We start from the raw sequence: 21,572 nt of genomic DNA on the forward strand, positions 1-21,572 counted from the left end.
GAGAAAGCTGGGGTAGCTATATTAATTTCAGACTTCACAGCAAGGAAAATTACGCAAAGGGCACACATAATAAAGGGGGTCAATTTTCCAAAAGGACATAATGATCCTTAATGTGTATGCACCCAATAGTGTCAAAATACATGAAGCAGAAACTAACAGAAATGCAAGGAGAAAAAGATGAATTCACTGATATAGTCTGAAATTTCAACACCCCTCTGTCAGTAATTGACAGATCCAGCATGAAGCTAGTAAGGACACAGCTGAACTGAACACCACCAACTACCAACCGTACATAACTGGTATGTATAGAATACTTCAATATCAGAATATACATTTTTCTCAAGCTCACATAAAGATATAACATTCACTAAGAGACCACATTCTGAGTCATAAAACACATTTTAACAAATTAAAGATATAAATCATACAAAATATACTCTCAGACCCATTAATAACTCATAGGTCAAAGAAGTCTCCAGAGATGTTTAAAAATATTTTGAACTAATGAAAATGAAAACACAACTCAATTGTCGGATGCAGCAAAAGCAGTGCTTAGAGGGAAATTTATATCACTGAATGCACATATTAGAAAGAAAACCTAAAATTCAATAATCTAAGCTTTCACCATGGAAAATGAAACTAAATCCAAAAGGAAGCAGACAATAAAAACTAGAACAGAAATCAGTCAAATTAAAAACAGGAAATGAACAGAGGGGGGAAAAGCTAGTCTTTTAAAAAGATCAGTAAAATTGAAAAGCCTCTAGCCAGCTTAGAGGGGAAGAAAAAGGTAGAAGCAAATTAACATCAGAATTAAGAGGGGCCGTCTCTACTAATCCCATAGACTTTAAAAGGGTAATAAAGGAATACTGTTTAAAAAAAAAAAAAAAAAACTTCTATACCCACAAATTTAAAACTTAGATAAGTGGACCAATTCCTTGAAAGACACAACCTGCCAAAACTCTAACAATCTGAACAAACCCATATCTATTAAAGAAATAGAATAAATAATAATCTTCCTAAACAGAAAACACCACACCCAAATAGGTACACTGGTGAATTCTATCAAACATTTAAGAAATTGTGCCAAATCTCTTCCATAAGATAGATGCAAAACACTTCCTAACTTATGAGACCAGCATTTTACAGGAAGGTCAAAGATCATAAAAACTACAGACCAATCTCTCTCACAAACACAGACAAAAATCCTCTACTAATATTAGCAAATCAAATTTAACAATGTATAAAAACAATTATTCTAGGTACGCAAAGCTGGTTCAATATTCAAAAAGTTAATTAATGTAATCTACCACTTCAACAGGATAAAAGAACACTCACTGTGGTGTTATTTATGAAGGCAAAATCCTAAACACAACTTGATACCAATAATTGAAGAGAAGTTTGAATAAATTATGGTAAAGCATACAAAAAAGTATCATAGAGCTATTAAAAATGTTTCATTCACCTAGAAGATGCTTTGGTTACACACAAAAAAACTGCAGAGTAATGTAGACACCAGTTTTGAAATGAGAAAGAATTCTATAAACATGAACAGAAGAGAGAAGGAAGAGAAGGAAGACGTGGAAGTAGTCAGCATTTCCATTGTGTGATTTAACTTGAAATCAATCATGTGTGGCTTTAGAAGTTGAAAGAGTACAGTCCAAGGAAGCAAAAAAGATCCCATGTAGAGTGAACCCTCCGATTCTTATTTTGAAGTTGCAGACATCAAGACCTACTCTGCCTGTATAATCCATAATCCTGGTTACTCCTGCAACTTTCTGATGATCTAATATGTGAGCAGTTGATCAGGAAACCTAACTATATCTAGATAGTTATCCCGATTTTTATTAATATATGACAAAATTTGGGGAAACTTTAAATCAGGTATGAGAAAATATGCTAAAAAATTCCACAAATTCAAAATAGAAACATACCTTTTTTCTTCAGAAGAGCTCATATTTTCTCCATAAAGTAGTAGAATAAGTCCTTCTTCTACAGAAGCAATTCTTGCCAAAATATCAGCTACATGAATTAAAGCTGTTTCAGAGCAATTTGGAGCAGCCTGTACATTAAATATATAATTTTAAGACATGCTAACATATCACAGACTAATATTCAAAGGTGGTCGTGTAGTCTAATAAAGTTATATTACCACAACAAGTTGATTGTTTGGCTGTGAAATAATGTCTGAATTAAATGTGTCATTAGATTATATTCTTGTACCAGCACAGTTGATAAGGCAAATACATATACACTTTTTACCCAAACCAATTATTATTAAGACAGTTAAAAGAATTGCTGCTATCACAGTTTTATATGTATATAATTCTAGTTGACAAATGCAGTAGCTCTTCTTCTTTGCCCTTTACTTCTCACTCACTGGGTTCTTGTATATCCAATCTAATTTTATTATACATGGTATCTAATATACTACCATCTTTTCTAAGGGATACCATCCCTTCCTACACCTGGTTGTTGGGTCATGAGTTGTAGGTGTGACTAAGGACAGCCAATTCATGGGCTGGCCAATAGCCAATGATGTCATCTAATGAGAAAACATAGGTTGGACCAATCATATTTCCCCACTTTTGATTCTTAGAAGTACTAAAACTAGCTTTACCAGTATATACTGGTAAAGAAAGATGCCAAAAGAAAACAAAGTTAAAGATAGATGTATAAAGCAAAGAAGTAAACAATAGCTATGGCTCAAGATTCAGGAGTACATTTCTCAGCTCTGGTATATGGTTTACGTTTCACAATTTACTTTATGGCATTCTATAATATTCAGTTGTGTATTATGCTCTATTTGTTTCTTCTCTGCTCATCTTGTTTCCCTGAGGTTGACTAAGGTCAAAATACTTTCATTATATCTACTTACTTACCTAGAATTCCATACTTTGTACTACATTCACATAAAAGCTTAATGTTTTCTAAATGAGCAATAAATAATGAATACTTGAATGGGTGAGCAGCTGCCCAGCCCATTGAGAGGTGGGCAAAGGGAGACGAAGCTAATAAAAACACTACAAAACACGGACATGGAAAGGCGAAAACCTGTAGCCTACTGATAAAGCTTTAAGTCATTCCCCAGAAATTCAAGTCATAAAAAGTGGAGAGATATATTAGACTACACTAGTGGTAGTGGTACCAACTCTTCCACCTGTTAAATGTCTGACCTTAAGTAATTTGCTTCTTTCAACCTCAGCTGTGAAGGTTAAATTATATAATGTAAGGAAATATACTGTACAATCTGTAAAGAGACATATACGTATGTTCAGAACTGGGATAATTATAAGTTTTTCTAAAGTAGTACTTGTTCTTCATGTAAAACAAAGCTGGCTCTTCAGGAAAATATTTCCAAAGGCTATACAGTTGCCATCAAAACAAACAACAAAACATTCACAAGACTTATTAGATTTGCAAAACAAATAGCTTAATATAATAACTTTAGTCCTTACAATCTAAGCCTGACCAAAAGAAGTTTAAGATGTTATATGTACCTTTCCCCCCACATTGTCATAACTAAAATCAACTGATTGTATAAAGTAAGATTTAAAATACATTTATAGGGAAAAAGGTATAATACTTCAGATTATCAAATTACAAGTCCCACTGAATATTCACTAATATCCAATTAAGAGGCTCTTTAATACTAACCTTAGTTCCTTTCATTAGGTTATGAATAGGTTGAAGAAGCGCCTGGATCACAGTGTTGTTATATAAACATTCAATTGCACATTCTTTTTGATCACAGAGTATACAAAGAATTTCAGTTACCATACTTGCAGGAGAGTAATTCTCTGATAAAGAAGAAGTATTTTTTGAAAATTAAAACTTAGAACATTATTATATCTTTTATTTCTGTTAACTACAGCTGTTCCAAAAAGCTCATCAAGGTTAATTAAAGGATGCCCAAAGGATGATTTATTACCAAATTATGACCTTAAACTTAAGAGACTGTTAGCTTAACTTATCTTCAAGTTAATAAAAGTGAGTAAATGATAACATAAATACCAAAAGACACCATGAGATCATTTGCTGTTTGACATTAAAGCTCTGCTTGATAGTGAGAATGTGGTCTGAAACAAATTCACAACTTCTCCCCTCCTGGCAAACACCTTACTTAGTGTATTCACTTTTCTTCTTTTTCTTAAAAAAGAAGGAAAGTGTCTTCAGGTGTCAAGCCTCGTAGAAAATTAGAGTCATTAAGACAAAACACAACCAAAAAGAAGGCAGAAGAGAAACTTTAATGGAGACTAGAATACTTCTTGTGTTACCATGAAACCAATGAAATGAATGAGAATTTTTAAGACTTTGTTTTAAAATATATATAGGAAGACACAGATACAAATAAATATAATATGGGGAACAGTCCCTAAAATAAATATGGTATTTTTAGTTTCATAAATTAACATTTCCAGATATTTGAACTCCTAATATACTGAACAAAATAGTGTTTTACATGAAAATAATAAAGTTTTACAAGACAGTGTTATACAGAAGTTAGTAATGTAAGGTTGTCCTAGTAAGATACAAGACTAAAACACCAAAGTTCTTAATTTATACACAATATTCCATACTCCATAAATACACTAAGCAAATACTTGACAGAAAGGGAAAACAGAAACGTTCAGTGATTTTTTTTAACCAGCTCAAGATGAGAAACGCTGTTTGCAGTGAGAGACTACTGATGAGCATCTGACCATTATTCATTCATTCATCCAACTTTCTGCTACTTTTGAGTACTATGTAGACAAAGAAGTAAATAAGACAAATAGTCCACAAGATGGTAAACCAAGACATTATCAATTATAACAAAGGATAATATTTTTCATAAAGGAAGCATAGTATGCTATAGGAGCATATAGCAGGGGTACCTAACCTAGTACTTTATACATGTAAATATCAATACCTTAAAGGCAGAAAAAGTATGAGAAACATTGTTAGGACTGATAGGCTGTTACAACTGCATGGATAAAACCTACCAATTGATAGATGTATTACAACACTAATATATGACCCAAATAATTTTTTTCTGTGATTCACCTGTGTTCCTCTAAGAATCTGTACCATCATTTCTAAAGTAACTTCCACGTTTAGAACGCTTGAGTCTATAAATCTGGGGGGATGGGGGAGGAGGCGGGTTGTTATTAAGTGTTTTACTTTGAAAACAAACTTTTTCCTTTGAATATGAATACAAGTTATCTTTAAAATGTTAACATTTAAAAAAAAATTTTATAAGTCAGTCAACAGTTATAAGACTAAAAGGTATTTTTCTGAAAAAAAGAAAAGGTTTTCCTTTGCTTTATTCTTCAATAAAAGACGACCCCAAAAATAAGTATTGGATATAAGCTGAAACAAGCAAGCTGATCAAAACACCCAAGAAAATATAAAGGATAGAAAATACCAATAAAGAACACACTAGTACCTATCGAACTTATCTTAATATCGTTTAACAACACCTTGATCTTAAACATCAGAATTCTCAGCAAAATTGGTTCTAAATAAAAATATACACCTTAAGTATCAATGAAAAAATTAAATTTCATGGTTTATTTCCAGGACCAAGGTAACTTCTTTTTCTTACTTTTTTTAAATAGATCTTTATTGGAGTATAATTGCTTCACAATACCTTTAGTTTCTGCTGCACAACAAAGTGAATCAGCCATATGCATACACGTCCCCATATCCCCTCCCTCTTGAGCCTCCCTCCCTTCATCCCTAGCCCACCCCTCTAGGTCATCTCAAAGTACCAAGCTGTACTCCCTGTGCTACACTGCTGTTTCCCACCAGCCAACTATTTTACATTCAGTAGTGTATATATGTCTCACTTTGCCCCAGCTTCCCCCTCCCATCCCATGTCATCAAGTCCATTCTCTATGTCTACCTCTTTATTCCTGCCCTGCAACTAGGTTCATCAGAACCTTTTTTTTTTTTTTTTTAAGATTCCATATATATGCATTGGCATACAGTATTTTTCTCTTTCTGACGTACTTCACTCTGTATGACAGACTCTAGGTCCATCCACCTCACTACAAATAACTCAATTTTGTTTCTTTTTATGGCTGAGTAGTATTCCATTGTATATATGTGCCACATCTTCTTTATCCATTGATCTGTTCATGGACATATAGGTTAGTTCCATGTCCGGGCTACTGTAAATAGTGCTGCAATGAACACTGTGGTACATGTCTCTTTTTGAATTATGGTTTTCTCAGGGTATGTGCGCAGTAGTGGGATTGCTGGGTCATATGGTAGTTCTATTTTTAGTTTTGTAAAGAACCTCTACACTGTTTTCCATAGTGGTTGTTATCAATTTACATTCCCACCAACAGTGCAGGAGGGTTCCCTTTTCACCACACCCTTTCCAGCATTTTTTTGATAATGGCCATTCTGACCAATGTGAGGTGATACCTCATTGTAGTTTTGATTTGCATTTCTCTAATAGTTAGTGGTTTTGAGCATCTTTTCATGTGCCTCTTGGCTGTCTGTATGTCTTCCTTGGTGAAATGTCTATTTAGGTCTTCTGCCCATTTTATAACTGGATTGTTTTCTTGATACTTGAGCTCCATGAGCTGTTTGTATATTTTGGAGATTAATCCTTTATCTATTGTTTCATTTGCAAATATTTTCTCCCATTCTGAGGGTTGTCTTGTTTATGGTTTCCTTTGCTGTGCAAAACCTTTTAAGTCCCATTTGTTTTTGTTTTTATTTCTGTTACTCTAGGAGATAGGTTAAAAAAGATCTTTATGTGTTTTTCCTATGTTTTCCTCTAATAGTTTTATAGTGTCTGATCTTACAATTAAGTCTTTAATCCATTTGAAGTTTATTTTTGTATGGTGTTAGGTAGTGTTCTAATTTCATTCTTTTACATGTAGCTGTCCAGTTTTCACAGCACCAGTTATTGAAGAGGCTGTCTTTTCTCCACTGTATGTTCTTGCCTCCTTTGTCGTAAATTAGGTGCCCGTATTTGTGTGGGTTTATCTCTGGGCATTCTAACCTGTACTCTTGATCTATATTTCCATTTTTGTGCCAGCACCATACCGTCTTGATTACTGTAGCTTTGTGGTAAAGTTTGAAGTCAGGGAGCCTGATTCCCCCAACTCCATTGTTCTTTCTCAAGATTGCTTTAGCTATTCAGGGGTCTTTTGTGTTTCCACATGAATTGTAAGATTTTTTGTTCTAATTCTGTGAAGAATGCCATTGGTAGCTTGATAGGGATTGCAATAAATCTGTAGATTGCTTTGGGTAGTATAGTCATTTTCACAATGTTGATTCTTCCAATACAAGAACGTGGTATATCTCTCCATCTGTTTATGTCATCTTTGATTTCTTTCAACAGTGTTTAATAGTTTTCTGAGTACAAGTCTTTCACCTCCTTAGGCAGGTTTCTTCCTAGGTATTTTATTCTTTTTGTTGCAATGGTAAATGGGAGTGTTTCCTTAATTTCTCTTTCTGAATTTTCGTTGTTGGTGTATAGGAATGCCAGAGATTTCTGGGCATTAATTTTGTATCCTGCAACCTTACCAAATTCATTGATTTGTTCTAGTAATTTTCTGTTGGTATCTTTAACCTTTTCTATGTATAGTATCACATCATCAGCAAAGTGAGTTTTACTTCTTTTCCAACTTGTATTCCTTTTATTTCTTTTTCTTCTCTGACTGCTGTGGCTACGACTTCCAAAACTATGTTGAATAATAGTGGCGAGAGTGGACATCCTTGTCTTGCTCCTGATCTTAGTGGAAATGCTTTGTTTTTCACTATTGAGTATGATGTTTGCTGTGGGTTTGTCATATACGGCCTTTATTATGCTGAGGTAGCTTCCCTCTATGCCCATTTTCTGGAGAGTTTTTATCATAAATGGGTGTTGAATTTTTTCAAAAGCTTTTTCTGCATCTATTGAGATGACCATATGGTTTTTATTCCTTAATTTGTTAATGTGGTGTGTCACACTGATTTAGGTATACTGAAGAATCCTTGCATCCCTGGGATAAATCCCACTTGATCATGGTGTATGATCCTTTTAATGTGCTGTTGGATTCTGTTTGCTAGTATTTTGTTCAGGATTTTTGCATCTATGTTCATCAGTGATATTGGTCTATAATTTTCTTTTTTTGTGATATCTTTTTCTGGTTTTGGTATCAGGCTGATGGTGGCTTCGTAGAATGAATTTGAGAGTGCTTCTCCCTCTGCAGTTTTTTAGAAGAGTTTGAGAAGGATCAGTGTTAGCTCTTCTCTAAATGTTTGATAGAATTCTCCTGTGAAGCCATCTGGGAGGACCAATGTAATTTCTTATGAATAATGCTGCATCTTAATGAAACCTCTTTACTAAACTAGGTCCATCATTCAAAACATCCAGAAAATAGAATATTTTTAGATGGTTTCTATTTCTCTATTTATAATAACAATAGAAGCAGAATTACCTAAATGACCAGGTGATGTCATCTTTGGACAACTTGGTGAGTAATAGATAAGTTGGGTAAACAGAACCAGCAGATCTGCAAGGGATACTGAATCTTCAAAAAGGAAGGAAAAAAAAAAGTTATTTTCTAGCATATGTTTACAATTTAGAAAAATTTTAACTAAGCTTCCATCCTCCTAATCTGAGGTTGCATAAAGACTGTGGTACAATTAGGGAGAAAGGGGCTATAATCCAAGATTATATCAGGAAGAATAAATTAGACATAGTAAGTTAAAAGATAACGAGGGTAAATCATGCAATAGGTGCTATGTGAAGGTGTAGTTTTACCACTTATGTTGAACCAATCATTTAATATAAACCTACCATAGGAAGATCTATGAATCTGATCAGGGCTGTCTCAGTTTATTCAATTAGGAGCAGTAAAATTCAGCTTAGCATGTTGGTCCAGCTAACTTACCTATATAGCACTGTACAATAGAGGTTAGCAAACCTTGACCAGATAGTGAATAGTGTAGACTTTGTGGCCAAACAGTCTGTCACAAAGATTCAGCTCTGCTCTTGATGCACTAAAGTAGCCATAGACAATTTGCAAATGAATGAGTGTGGCTATTTTCCAAAAAAATTTATGTATGCTGAAATTTGAATTTTATATATTTTTCCCCCATCACACATTAAGTTTTCCCAATAATTTAAGAATATACAAGCTAATCTTAGCTCAAAATCCATACAGAACAGTGTACCAGATTTGGTCTATGGGCTGTAGTTTACCAACACCTGCTATAGAAGCTTACATAAAAAATTTCTGGTGAAAGCACATGTGAATTAAAAGTGAATGCTGACCTATACTAAATACAGTAGGATAGATGTCTCAAAACTGAGTTTTAAGATGATCTGTGACATCTGATAGGCCAAAATGTTGCTGTCAAAAGTCAATTAAAAAAATGTTAAATAAGTTGGATGATAGATATAAATTTAAGTTGAACACCTGAAACATAACAAATATACATTAATTTTTCTATTTCTGTAAAGTTCACAATATCCTATACAATGGCAGCTCTTTTCTTGCAAGTCATTTCTCTGCATACCCATTATATGTAGGATTATATGGCAGTACCACATAAAAGTACATAAAACACTTTTTCTTAAGGAGTTCACAATCAACTTAACCATGGAGAAAAGGCTTAAGTAAAACAACTAGGAAACAGTATAAAATGTTCAAAATGAAGATACTTTATAACAGGAGTGGGAATTTATAGCCATCATATCCTAATTTTGTAAGGCCTGCAAGCTAAGAATGATTTTTCCATTTTTAAAAGGTGTGTAAAGCATGTCAGGGTCCTCAAAACCATTCCCAGATTCACTAGGAAGACTCACAGAATTAAACATACAGTAATACCCCCAGCTATGATTACAACAAAAGAATACAAAGTAAAATCAAAGGAAAAAGGCACATAGGGTGAAATCAAGAGCAAACCAGGTACAACTGTCCAAGCGTCCTCTCCCAAGGAATCACAGAGAATACACTTAATTCTTCCAACAACAAGTTGTGACAACACATGTGAAATGCTGTCTACCAAGGAAGCTCATTAGAGAGTCAATGTGCAAAGTTTTTTATTGGAGACTGATCATATACATAAGCACTCTCTGCCCAATACATACCAGGATTCCAGACACCCAGAAAGAAAGCAGGTTTTCAGCTTAAAACACATTGTTTGTATTAAGAGTGGTTCACTGTGCCTAAAATGTTATTAGTTCTGGCAACAGTGAAAAATCCAAGTTCCTAGATGCCAGCCAAAGTCCAGCCTTGCAAGCAGCCCTTTCTAAAGATAGTGGTCTCTGGCCTAATGCGTTAACTTTTTTGCACGTGCATGCGTGTGCATATATACACACACAAAGAATATGCAACAGAGACCGTATGTGGCCCAAAAAGCCCAAAATATTTATTATCTGGCACTTTACAGGCAAAGTTTGCTGATCTCTACTCTGTAATATATGCCTAGAATAGACAAAAGCTTTAAGGAAAGTAAGGAAGACAACTAACAGCATGTGAATTCTGAAGGAGAAAACTTTAAAAACGGGACTTAGGGTAACAATAATATAGTAATATATCATATGGTACAGGGCTTTGCAGTTTATAAAATACTATTCCCAAACCTCTTCTCTGTGATCATCTCAAATATTCCCTGAGTCCAGCACTGATATTCTATTTTTACAGATAAAGAAACAAATAGTTCAGTGATTTGCCCAAAGATCTCAGCTAGTTTTTAGGGGAACCAGAACTTAAACAAGGACTTCCAGTTCTGTATCCAGATTTGGATCATCCAGTATATCTAGGATTTTGAAGGTCAGAGAAAAAATAAGGAAAACATTAAAGACAGGGAAAATAAAATTATACATATAGGAAGAAGTACATACTGAAAAACAAAAAAAAATAATACTTCAAGATATGTAAGCCTGTCAGCAGAACAAAAGGTATGTTGCTCAGTACCCTAGGAGAGACCAAGCCAAACTTCTAAATTTTAAAACTCCATAGCACAAATCTTACCATACTGAACATATTCATATCTAATTGCACTTACCTTTTCTATTCTTCAGCTTTATAGGAAATAGCTTTCTGCCTTGTGTATAGATCAATAATCTTCCTAAAAGGCACAGTGAGTGAATGAAATAAATATATTGTAATTCTTGTCCTGAGTAGTAGAAAGTTTTCTGCTTATTCCCTTTAAAGAAAAACAATTACATTTGTTTTAATGCCATTATATTTTACAGTACTTATTTCATTAAACAAGGCTGAATATTAAACAAGGTTGCAGTCTATAATGGAGACACTCGGTGTAAATTTTTTTAAAAATTCTTTACTGTTTCCCAAGATACTTTAACACACCTAAATCTGAAGAAAAGCATTCATAATAAAATTTATCAAACCTCAGAAAAGTACAACATGCATACAGTGTCCATTCTAAAACAAACACCATAAGATTGTTAGTTATCTCTCATTATAAAGATACTTCAAGTTAAGGAAGAAAGGAATATAAAACATTACTTATTGTTTAATTCTACCAATTAAAAGCCAGTACTACAAAGGATCATATTTATAACCATGTTTGCAAATGAAATTACAATCTCTAAAATACAGACTGCTTCTAACATATATCATGTATTCACTCATTCATCCATACATTCAAGATCTACTGAGTACCTCTTTTATTTAAGACCCTGAACTACTTGCTGGTGTCAAAAACCAAGAAGCAGCATGAAACTGGGCTTCCAATTCAGAGTACAGCAAACAGCCTGTTACACACAGAGCATGGCGAGGACAAGTAGGAGAAACAAAAGACTAGAGAGTAGCTGCAGCAGATTACATAGGACTTAGCTGCAGAAAGAGTATGGGCTTTATTATAGAGGCAATTGGGATGATATTAAAGGGTTTCAAGCAGGAAAGGAATCAAACATGCATGTGGAAAACTGACTCTAATGGCAACATGGAAAGGTGAATGGAAGAAGGCCAAGGCTTAAAGTAAGACTCATTAGGAAAATCATGAACAAAAGCCTCCATAAGAAAAAAGAATGGAGAACAGCAGACAAATGTTTAAGGAACTGAAATCAATATGCCTTAACCAGAATTACATGCAGACCATGAAAAGATAAAAAAAATTCTCAAGTTCCTAACTCAAATATCTGTGTACATAGTAAATTCTTCTATTTAATTCTGAAGAAAAAATGTTTAGAAAGAGAATAGTGATTTCAGTCCTTGATATTTTAATATTGAAGTTCCCATGGAACTTCCAGACAGAATACTAAATATAATGAGTACATTGGTCTGGAATTCATGAAAGGAGTATAGACTTAAATATTTCAGAGTCATCACTTATATATATAAATATGTAATATTTGAAACCATGAGAGTGAATGGGCTCCCTCAAGAAAGAACAGGTAGACTAAGCTGAAAAAAAAATAAAAGGCAAAACTTTTGTGAGTACAGACATATAAAGAAAAGAGCCTTTCAAGCGACTAAGAAAAACTTATTAGATGAGAATGAGGAAATCAAAGAATGGTACTAGGAAGATGAGGGAAAGGGTCAAGAGAGGCGAATGCTATAAAATGAGGGCAAGAAAGAAGAGAAAGTTAATAATGGGAAGATCACTGAACCATAGAAATAAAAGCCTGATTTCCATGGTTAAGAAGTGAATAGGCGGTAAAGAAATGGGGCCTGGGTGTATATTAAACACTTGGAAGGCCTTTTCTCTTAAGGGAAGCAGAGAGATGTAAGGTACATATGAACTTGCTCAGTTTTTTATATGAAAGATATGAGTAGGTTTAGAGAATGCAAGGAAAGATACCAATAGAAGGGGAGACACAACAACAAATGAAGCAATGTCCTGGTTCTTTAAAAAAAAAAACCACCAGATGGAAACAGAATCAAGAACAGTTGAATAGATCAATCTGGAATGGAAGGATTACTCTTCATTGTAGCCTGGAGAACGGAATACTGATAAGGGCATATAAATATGCATCTGTAGGTATAGTTGCAGGACATTTGGGGATTTCATATCCAAAATGTTCCATTTTTCTCAGTAAAGTAGGATGCAAGATTTCCTCGAGAGAAAAGTGGGCAGGAGCAAGGCAGTGGGTTTGATGGGCCTGGTGGAACACTGAAGAAAGAACATCTAAGTTGATTCCAAAGCAACACAAAGAGCCATGGAAGCTAGAGAAATACATCAGTGCACCATCAATTTAACGTTACAATGCTCTCTGTTCAATTTCCTGAGGACCAGAGATGATCTAAAGTTGAGTAACTGCAGGCAGGAAACTCTGAAAGAGAAGAAAGCAAGAATTTTGAAAGAAATGTCAAAAGAATGCAGTGAAGCACCCAGAGGTCTTCACTAGATAGGGAAAAAATCAAAGCCATGAAGGGCTGGGAGAGTGGTAGAGGGAAAAAAAGCTAGATACAACATTTTAATACTAGATTAGAAAAATTTATGAATTTACAGATAATAGAATATATATATCAACTTATATACCTTTTTTGTCTCTCAAAGTTCTGGCTTCTGTACTTTCTCCTCTACTACAAAACACTTATCTGTTGAAACCTGTTAATAATTGGTCTTTGACCATTTTTCTTGAGTTAAGAATTTACTCAGGGATAAAGAAAATTATAAGATATCTTCATATTCTCAAAGAACTTAATATTTGCTTAGAGAAGTGACATAAAATAGAATGATAAAAGACATCAAATTCACATGGCAAGTTGTGTGACATAAGCAAAAGGGCAATAAAAATTCACACTAGGCAAAGGAAGCTTCCTGAAAACAAAGTTTATTCTTTCATAAGATTTATATCAGTGTAGGGGATTATGGATAGTGGCAGCTGGAGTAGGAATAACGAAGTATACAGGCACTGGTATGCCTTCTAAGAGAAGATTCACTTGAATCAATAACTAGATATGAGATTGGATAGATATATTAAGGCCAGATTATGAAATAACTAGGATATTTTAGCTCAGACTGAGGATAAGCAGAGAAGAATCACAGAGTGGGGTGAAGTGTCCAATAATAAAACAGTATTTTATAAAACAGAAACTTTCCTCCCACTAAAATGCATAAATGGCTGATATACTCATTCTTTCTTCCTCTAGTGTATTATTGCAGTATAACACACTAGGACATACACCGTGGTATGAACTGAAGAATTGCAGATGGTAAGATTCACTACAATAACATCAAATGTAGATCAGCTATAAAAAGTCATCATTATGGTATATCTTAAATTTGTGGAAAGTGTTTTATATTAGCAAAAGCAATCTAATTTACATTAAAAAATAAATTACTAAGCTATTTTTATTAACAAAATTTACCATTTTTAAAATGTAACAAAATATCATACTCACCACAAGGCTTTGAATGTCCCAAAACCTCATCAGCTTTCATGGTTTTACACAACTCAAAGTACTGAACACACTGCTGAACTGCTGTAGTTATCTAATAAAATAATAGCTTATTAATTCCAGAAGTTTAAGTCCACAAGTCCATGTATTAAAAGAAGTTAGTCAAGGCTGTAAAATATGCTGGGAAAATATTTAAGAAAAATATTCAGAAAATCTAGAATAGCACCTTTCCAGGCCATTAAAGCTCAGTCTCCCCAGTTACATTTTAACTATGGCATCATTCTGGGAAACACAGAAAATATTTGTAAACCAACAAACATAACATTGTCACAATGTTGGTGTCAAGGCAAAAATACAACTGTACTTTACATTTTATAGTGAAAGATGCAAAAATTATGGCCATGACTTTAAAAAGTATCTTGCCAATATCCCCAGTTCCCTTGCCTTTGAGTCTTTTCTTCCTACTTAGCCAGCAAAATGTGAACTGGATCTAGCCTTCATTTCTATCTTAGATACCAGAATTGCTAAAAACTATAAAAAAAAAAATCTCCATCCAAAGAACAGTCATAAAAAATGACCTCCAACTTCTGTACCCAGCGATTCTCTGATAGTCTTTATTCTACCTCCTTCTCCCATTCTCCTCAAGCAGAGATTTCTGATCTTCTCCCTTTCTTCTGCACCTACATACTTCCTGTAGATGCCCTCTCATTCTAACTCTCAAATAAAATAGAGGCCACCAGTGAGACAAGGAGTGATAACTGTTAGATCTGGTAATAAGGAGGTTTCTGGTGACTTTGAAAAGATCAGTTTCAGGGGAGTTTGGGGAATAAAACTAACTATAAGGAATAGGAACAGAAAAAGTAAAGGCAGCTAGTATAATTTTCATTTTCAAGAAGGCTGGTTGTAAAAGAAAAAAATGAGTAAAACATAGGGGTGGGATCTTAGAGTTAAGAATTAATTCTTCAGGTTGGAAGGATGTGGTCATGTTTAACTAAATAGAAAGGAAGTTTGACTATGCAGGAGAGAAAGGATAATTGACAGAAAGGTGTCTAAGAGCGGGAGCAGCTAGGACCTAAGTGGAAGGAAGGGTTAAGCTTTAGATGGGAAAAAGATGGAGGTTGTGTGGATTGAGGCAAGTTCATAATCATGGAATCAAGGAATTGATAGATTTCCTAGTCTCATTCATTCTTATGGCCTCAGTTTCATGCAAAAGAGTTAACATGGCAGGATTTCTATCATTAGAAAGGCCTGCTTACAAGATTGGTCCTTAACCAGCGTCTGGGAACTTGGATTTCAGGAGCTTCCCCCCATTCTAAGAACTGTACCCTAAACTGTACAAACAATGTGGTTTATGCTGAACATCTGTTTTCCTTCTGGGAATGTGGAATCCCTGGTATGTAGCAGGCAGAAGGTGCCAACATGATTAACCCTCAATTTAAAAAGAAAATGGGCACTGAGTCTCTAATGAGCTACCCTGGTAAACAACATTTCATATGAGCGGTCACAATTTGACACTGGAGAAATTAAGTGGAGTCCTGTGTGACCCCACTGGCAAAAAAGACTCTTGGAGGCTTATGCTTGGTATCTTCCAGACTTTACCCAATGCGCCTCTTCCCTACACCAGTTTTGCTTTGTATCTTTTTTCTGTAAGAAATCATATCTGGGAGTACAACTATGTGCTGACTCCTATAAGTCCTCCCAGCAAATCATCAAATCTGGGGGTGGGCTTGGGGAACCCCCCTTCCATATCTATGTCTTATCTAGATCAAACTTTAGGATCCAGATCAATAAAATGAAACTTCCCCCCAGAAATCTGGATCTCAAACTCGATATGACCAAATCTACCAAATCTAAAGGTATAACCTTTCCCAACTTTCCTATTTTCTTCCTACTGTTACTTATTTCAATGAATGATAGACATTCAAATGAGTAAGTCCTCACCGAAACTCCTTTCAAAAAGCCAAGTCCTCTAAAACCTACATTCTAAATATAGTACTCCTGAGTCCACCCATTTATCCCAATACACTGTCATAGCCTTAATTCATGTTTCCATCATCTTTTGCTTGGATTACTGCAAAGCCTCTTAGGGGAGAAGTAAAAACTGTCTCCACCCAGCACCTTCAGCCCATTTTCCAAATTTTCCAAAGCCCTAATATGATCATATTACTTCAGTACATGATAATCTATCAGTGGCTCACTAAACCTCCAGAATAAAGGCCAATCTCCTAAATTTGAGAATAAGAACTTTTTAATGATCTAACACTAGTCTTATTCCTCTTATCCTCCAGATGTTCCCCCTCCCCAGCCACACACACACGCACAGAGAAATACATCTACCTGTGTAAAAGTCTGTCACCAAAAGCCAGTTCAACATGTGACCAAATGACCAATTCATTAAAAGCAAATCCACTAAAAATCTCACCAGCCAATGCACACCAACAGAATTTGAAACACATTCAAAACTGAAATTAACAACAGACTCATTTTTATCTGCAAAAGGGAAAGGGCTGAAAATCCTCTTAAGTAGCTCTTTTCTATTTTTAATGGAATTATGAGGCCCTATCCTGCCTCATACATGAATGAAACAAACTGAGGTCAACTGGCACAGACCCAATTTAAAGCATCTAAGAACTTTTCAAAAAAAATCATCCACTTAATATTAGCTTTCAGGGAACTGATTTTCAGGAAATTTCTCTAATACTAATTCACATTTCTCTTAGCAATTTATGGCCAGCCATATGAAATATGTGCAGTTTCCAAGTGTACTATGTGTTTTCCAATCCCTAAAGCCTTTAAACATGCTATTCCATGGCCCTGAAATATTTTCCCACCACTATCTTAACCACCACCCCTCTTTCCCAGAATAACACCTATTCATTAATAAAAAATTTCCCACTATCCTTGAAAATGAGCAATTGTTCTATAGATAAAAACCAGAACCATATTTCTATATAACCATGGTTAACACGTATCTAGAACAAGTTTAAAACCTTCTTAATCATGACATGTCAACAGATCTCAATGAACATACTTTTGTAAGCAAACCAATCAGTTAGCCCCTTTCTTCTAAAAGTCAGCCAACAACAGACACATTCCAGGAAATCTACAGTTAGCATGAACTCACTCTCACCTCTGAAAGCCCAACCTGAATTCCAAGTTTTCCCCAAAATTTTATATTAACAATCTGCTTTGCCTAATTAAGTAAGCAATAAACTCAGTTTTATGCATTGTTTCAGATACTGAACAGTGGTCTTAACCCTCAACGATTCTGGAGCTTACATTGAGATTACCTTGAGGATTCTCATTTGGCATCATTCCACGGGGTCCTCAAAGAAGAGTGTTCACTGGGTCCCCAAGTCCCAAATTTTGATAATCCTTCAGATTTGCCACCACATGAGTCTGTCTCAACAATGATCTAAGCTTCAACTTGCTTCACTGAGTTCTCATTGCTAGATTTTATTTTCCTTGGATTTGTAATGAAATAGGTCTTTGTACAAAGTAGCCTTTTGTTTTGGAGGAGCACCATTTGGTCAATAGTTCTACTATTAACCCGCTTATTCTTCTGTGTTCATTTTGCTTTTGTTATTTGTAGACTCTGAACTCCTGCCTTCTTTTGGTTTAGCTTGCATCTACTGAATATATAAAGGAGTGTTCATAGGAAACAAAAGGAGGCATAGTCCAAAAAGTCTCTAATCCAGTCAACCCAATCCAAGCCAGCCCTGAGATGAGTGGCTACCAGCAATAAACTCATGCAAAGGCAACTGGTCAAACTGCCTTGGGACTTTAGACAAAAATTTCATGAGGACACTCCCTGACTTGTCAATTCTTGAAAGAGGGGAATCAATGATCATCATGTCACCAATCACACAGCCCCTCCCTAGCTTCTGCTTAGTCAGAACCTGAGACACCATTCATAAGCACACACTTTTGCCCAAAAGTACAGGGATCTGTTTCACGTTTGTCATGAGTTTATCTAAGGTGTAACCTCCTTGACAGAACTACTTCCTAGATGAACTTACTCTTAATATCCTAATTCTTACACATAAATTGGTAAATAGCAACAAAAAAATGACTTTGAAAAACTGCCATTATGGAGAACTTTTGACGTGACAAATATACTTGAGAGGCTCTAAAGAATTAGAAGACAAAAGAACAAATAGCTTCTCTGAGAACTCAAAGTACTATCTCCAGGATAATCTTTCTCACTCTTTAGTTTACTTCCACTCAAACCTTCAAAAACCCATTCTTCCTTGCACTCATTTCTACTCACCTTTATCTTCACTATCCACTTAAACCCACTTCTGTTCCTTCTACTCGTTCCCATTACTTCTTACACGTGCTATCTTTTATTTGAGAAGGGGTAACAATCACAGAAAAAGGTACATCTTAGAAGAGGGACAATCACGATATAATACCCCCTTTAAACTTCAGGAGCAAAAAGCAGATCTAGGGCTTCCCTGGTGGCGCAGTGGTTGAGAGTCCGCCTGCCGATGCAGGGGACACGGGTTCGTGCCCCGGTCCGGGAAGATCCCACATGCCGCGGAGTGGCTGGGCCTGTGAGCCATGGCCACTGAGCCTGCGCATCCGGAGCCTGTGCTCCGCAACGGGAGAGGTCACAACGGTGAGAGGCCCGCGTACCGCAAAAAAAAAAAAAAAAAGCAGATCTACAGTAGGTAAATTTAAATATTAAAGAGTCAAGTTGAGGGTATAAAAAGCAATTATCCTAAACCTTAGGAAAGACAAATTTGCTGTAAAATTCAGGATTTTATTTCATACTTATTTTCCTGCACTAGGAAATATGTACCAGCCAGCTCACTTAACTGTTAACCCCTAAGATTGGCGAGGCAGGGTGGGGGCGGTGGGGGGTGGGGGGAGTATAAAAAACAGTAAGGTAGGGAGAATTTAAATAACCTAGCTGTCAAATATTTTTTTTAAACGACTTTAAGAGGGCAAGAAAAATAGGAAACATACTACATAATAAAGCCATTTCAGGGAATGACTTATTCCCTTAAGGGTAAACTGGACAAAAGATTCAAATTGTTAAAAATAAAAGAATAGTTATGTTGATAGCCAAAATGCTTTTCAATTAGTACAGATATTGCTTTAAAAAACTGATAGCACATACACAAATTATTTGTTGCCCAATGCTACCTACTGAAAATGTCATATGTGCCACAGACAGAACTGCACAAAAGAGTAGCCACTAACCCATATTACTTTTAAATTTAAATTAATTAAAATTAAAGAATCAATTTAGGGACTTCCCTAGTGGCACAGTCATAGAGAATATGTCTGCCAATGCAGGGGACATGGGTTTGAGCCCTGGCCTGGGAAGATCCCAGATCCCAAAGACAAATCCATGGAGTGGTCCAAAGTTCCCACTGCAGATATACAAATTTTTTTTTTTTTTAGATATACAAAATTTGATCTTCAATTCTGAAAGGAAAATGGGAACAAACACACATGGCATCCATTTCCCCCAATGTTTCTTTTCAAAAGTTGGGTTACTTTTAAAATTATATATATATATATACACACACACACACACACACACACACCATTAAAAAAATCTCTTGATATTTTGGTAAATTTAGGAAAGCTTTAAGAGAAAATGAGGTTTAAGATGAAATCTCATGCAAGTTTGATTAATTATGAACATGAAATATTTGAACAAGTTGATAGAATATTGAAGTTGATAATAAAGTAACTATTTGTAGGCTAAGAATTGATTATAGTATAATTCACTTTTCAAATAAGGAATGGATTTTAAGAGTTAATCTACAAGAAACGTTTGAAATACATCCGCTAGGGCCTATGTCATACCAACAGTTATTTGTATGTCAAACCATAAGAGGAAAAAAATTGCTCTTGGTTTTTTCTCCTTTTTCTATTTTAGCAAGATCACTCTACGCTCATATGGCAGTAAGAAATTTCCATTTAAAATGGGAATGAGAGAAATGTGGAAAGACTTTCAGTTTCTCTAAGGATTTTTAAATACCTATTACCTCTACAAATAAATTCCCATCCTAATATTCAACATCTCCCTCTTCTCCTTTCTGAAGCCTAATTCTCTTAATTCTCAAACACAAAACAATTATTATTCTCCTTTCTTCAATTTATGTTCTACTGCAGTCTTCCTAAAATTCACAGTTCTAGGAATCTTTCCCTTTACCTCACTCCTCAACTCAAGATTCTACCTAACTACATAGAACGTATTTATTATCTCAAAGTCATATTAGTATAACATTAATTTCACAATTTTCATGTTTGTCAATTAATTGCTAGACTTGCTGATTTCAGTTCCTTTCACAGTGCCCTAACATGTTGTTCTACTAATAGCAGTAAATGCAGAAAATTTTACTAATATATTTTACAGTATTGGTTTATATTTAGTGTAACTTGAATCAATTTTTGCAACTACAAAAGCATTTACTATTCTGAATTTTATCATGCAACTTTCAGTTAAAAGCATGGGTAAATTTTATAGACCAAACTCCCCTACAAACAACTGATCTGAATTAAACTATATGATAATATTGGGTTGGCCAAAAAGTTCAATTGGGTTTTTCCATAATGTTACAGAAAAACCCGAGCAAACTTTATGGCCAACCCAATACTTAATATGGCTTATCCCAAAATACCTAGTTACCAGCCCAATTTACTATGAAGTTATATATTTCCTAACTGTTATCCTGACTGTATTTTAAGTCTCTACTTTTATCCTTTTATGTTCACAGAATGGTAGTTTAAAAGTCACATAAAAGGGGGACTGCTTCATTATCCGATGTTAATTAATCACTCAACTTTGCACATTCAAGTTATTACATCATATATCTTTTTGTGACAATATTTCTCAAGATAAGAACAGAAATATAGACTTACCAGAGATTTATATTTCTTTTCAATAAGTCTTAGTACTGCAGTTCTGCTATAATATGCATGCTAAAATTAGGAGTAAAATGGTATTTAATATTCAAGCTATACCATTCAAAATCTATTTTTCCTGCAATATTTCTTTAACATAAATTACACAATAGCTAGTTTAAATGATTGTAATCAGGGTAAAACACGTTTTTCTAAGTACAATGGATTATGAGCATAGCAGTCATAAGAATGAAAATTTTATTAAAAACTGGAGCATTTACTGACAGACCAATAGAAAACAATCTACCCCTCAGTTGCGTCCAGGTACCATGCTAAATTACTTTAAAACCAAAAAAAACATGTCTGACTACCAGTGTACGACAGAGCCTAAAGTAAAGATTAAGA

General features: G+C 34.8%; 1 protein-coding gene across 2 annotated transcripts in view; it reads right to left on the minus strand.

Moving 5' to 3' along the window:
* TBC1D32 (TBC1 domain family member 32) overlaps positions 1-21,572 on the minus strand; it is a gene marked incomplete at its 5' end in the record, with an annotated part of 177,787 nt that overhangs the window by 121,965 nt on the left and 34,250 nt on the right. For both annotated transcript variants that reach the window (XM_079716346.1, XM_079716345.1), the window contains 6 exons: positions 1,932-2,059; positions 3,655-3,797; positions 8,421-8,513; positions 10,999-11,139; positions 14,307-14,397; positions 21,186-21,245. In XM_079716346.1, the coding sequence (XP_079572472.1) occupies positions 1,932-2,059; positions 3,655-3,797; positions 8,421-8,513; positions 10,999-11,139; positions 14,307-14,397; positions 21,186-21,245 (656 nt within the window). The remainder of the gene's footprint in view (positions 1-1,931; positions 2,060-3,654; positions 3,798-8,420; positions 8,514-10,998; positions 11,140-14,306; positions 14,398-21,185; positions 21,246-21,572) is intronic.

This window comes from Hyperoodon ampullatus (assembly GCF_949752795.1).
Source record: "Hyperoodon ampullatus genome assembly, chromosome: 12".
Classification (NCBI taxonomy): domain Eukaryota; kingdom Metazoa; phylum Chordata; class Mammalia; order Artiodactyla; family Ziphiidae; genus Hyperoodon; species Hyperoodon ampullatus.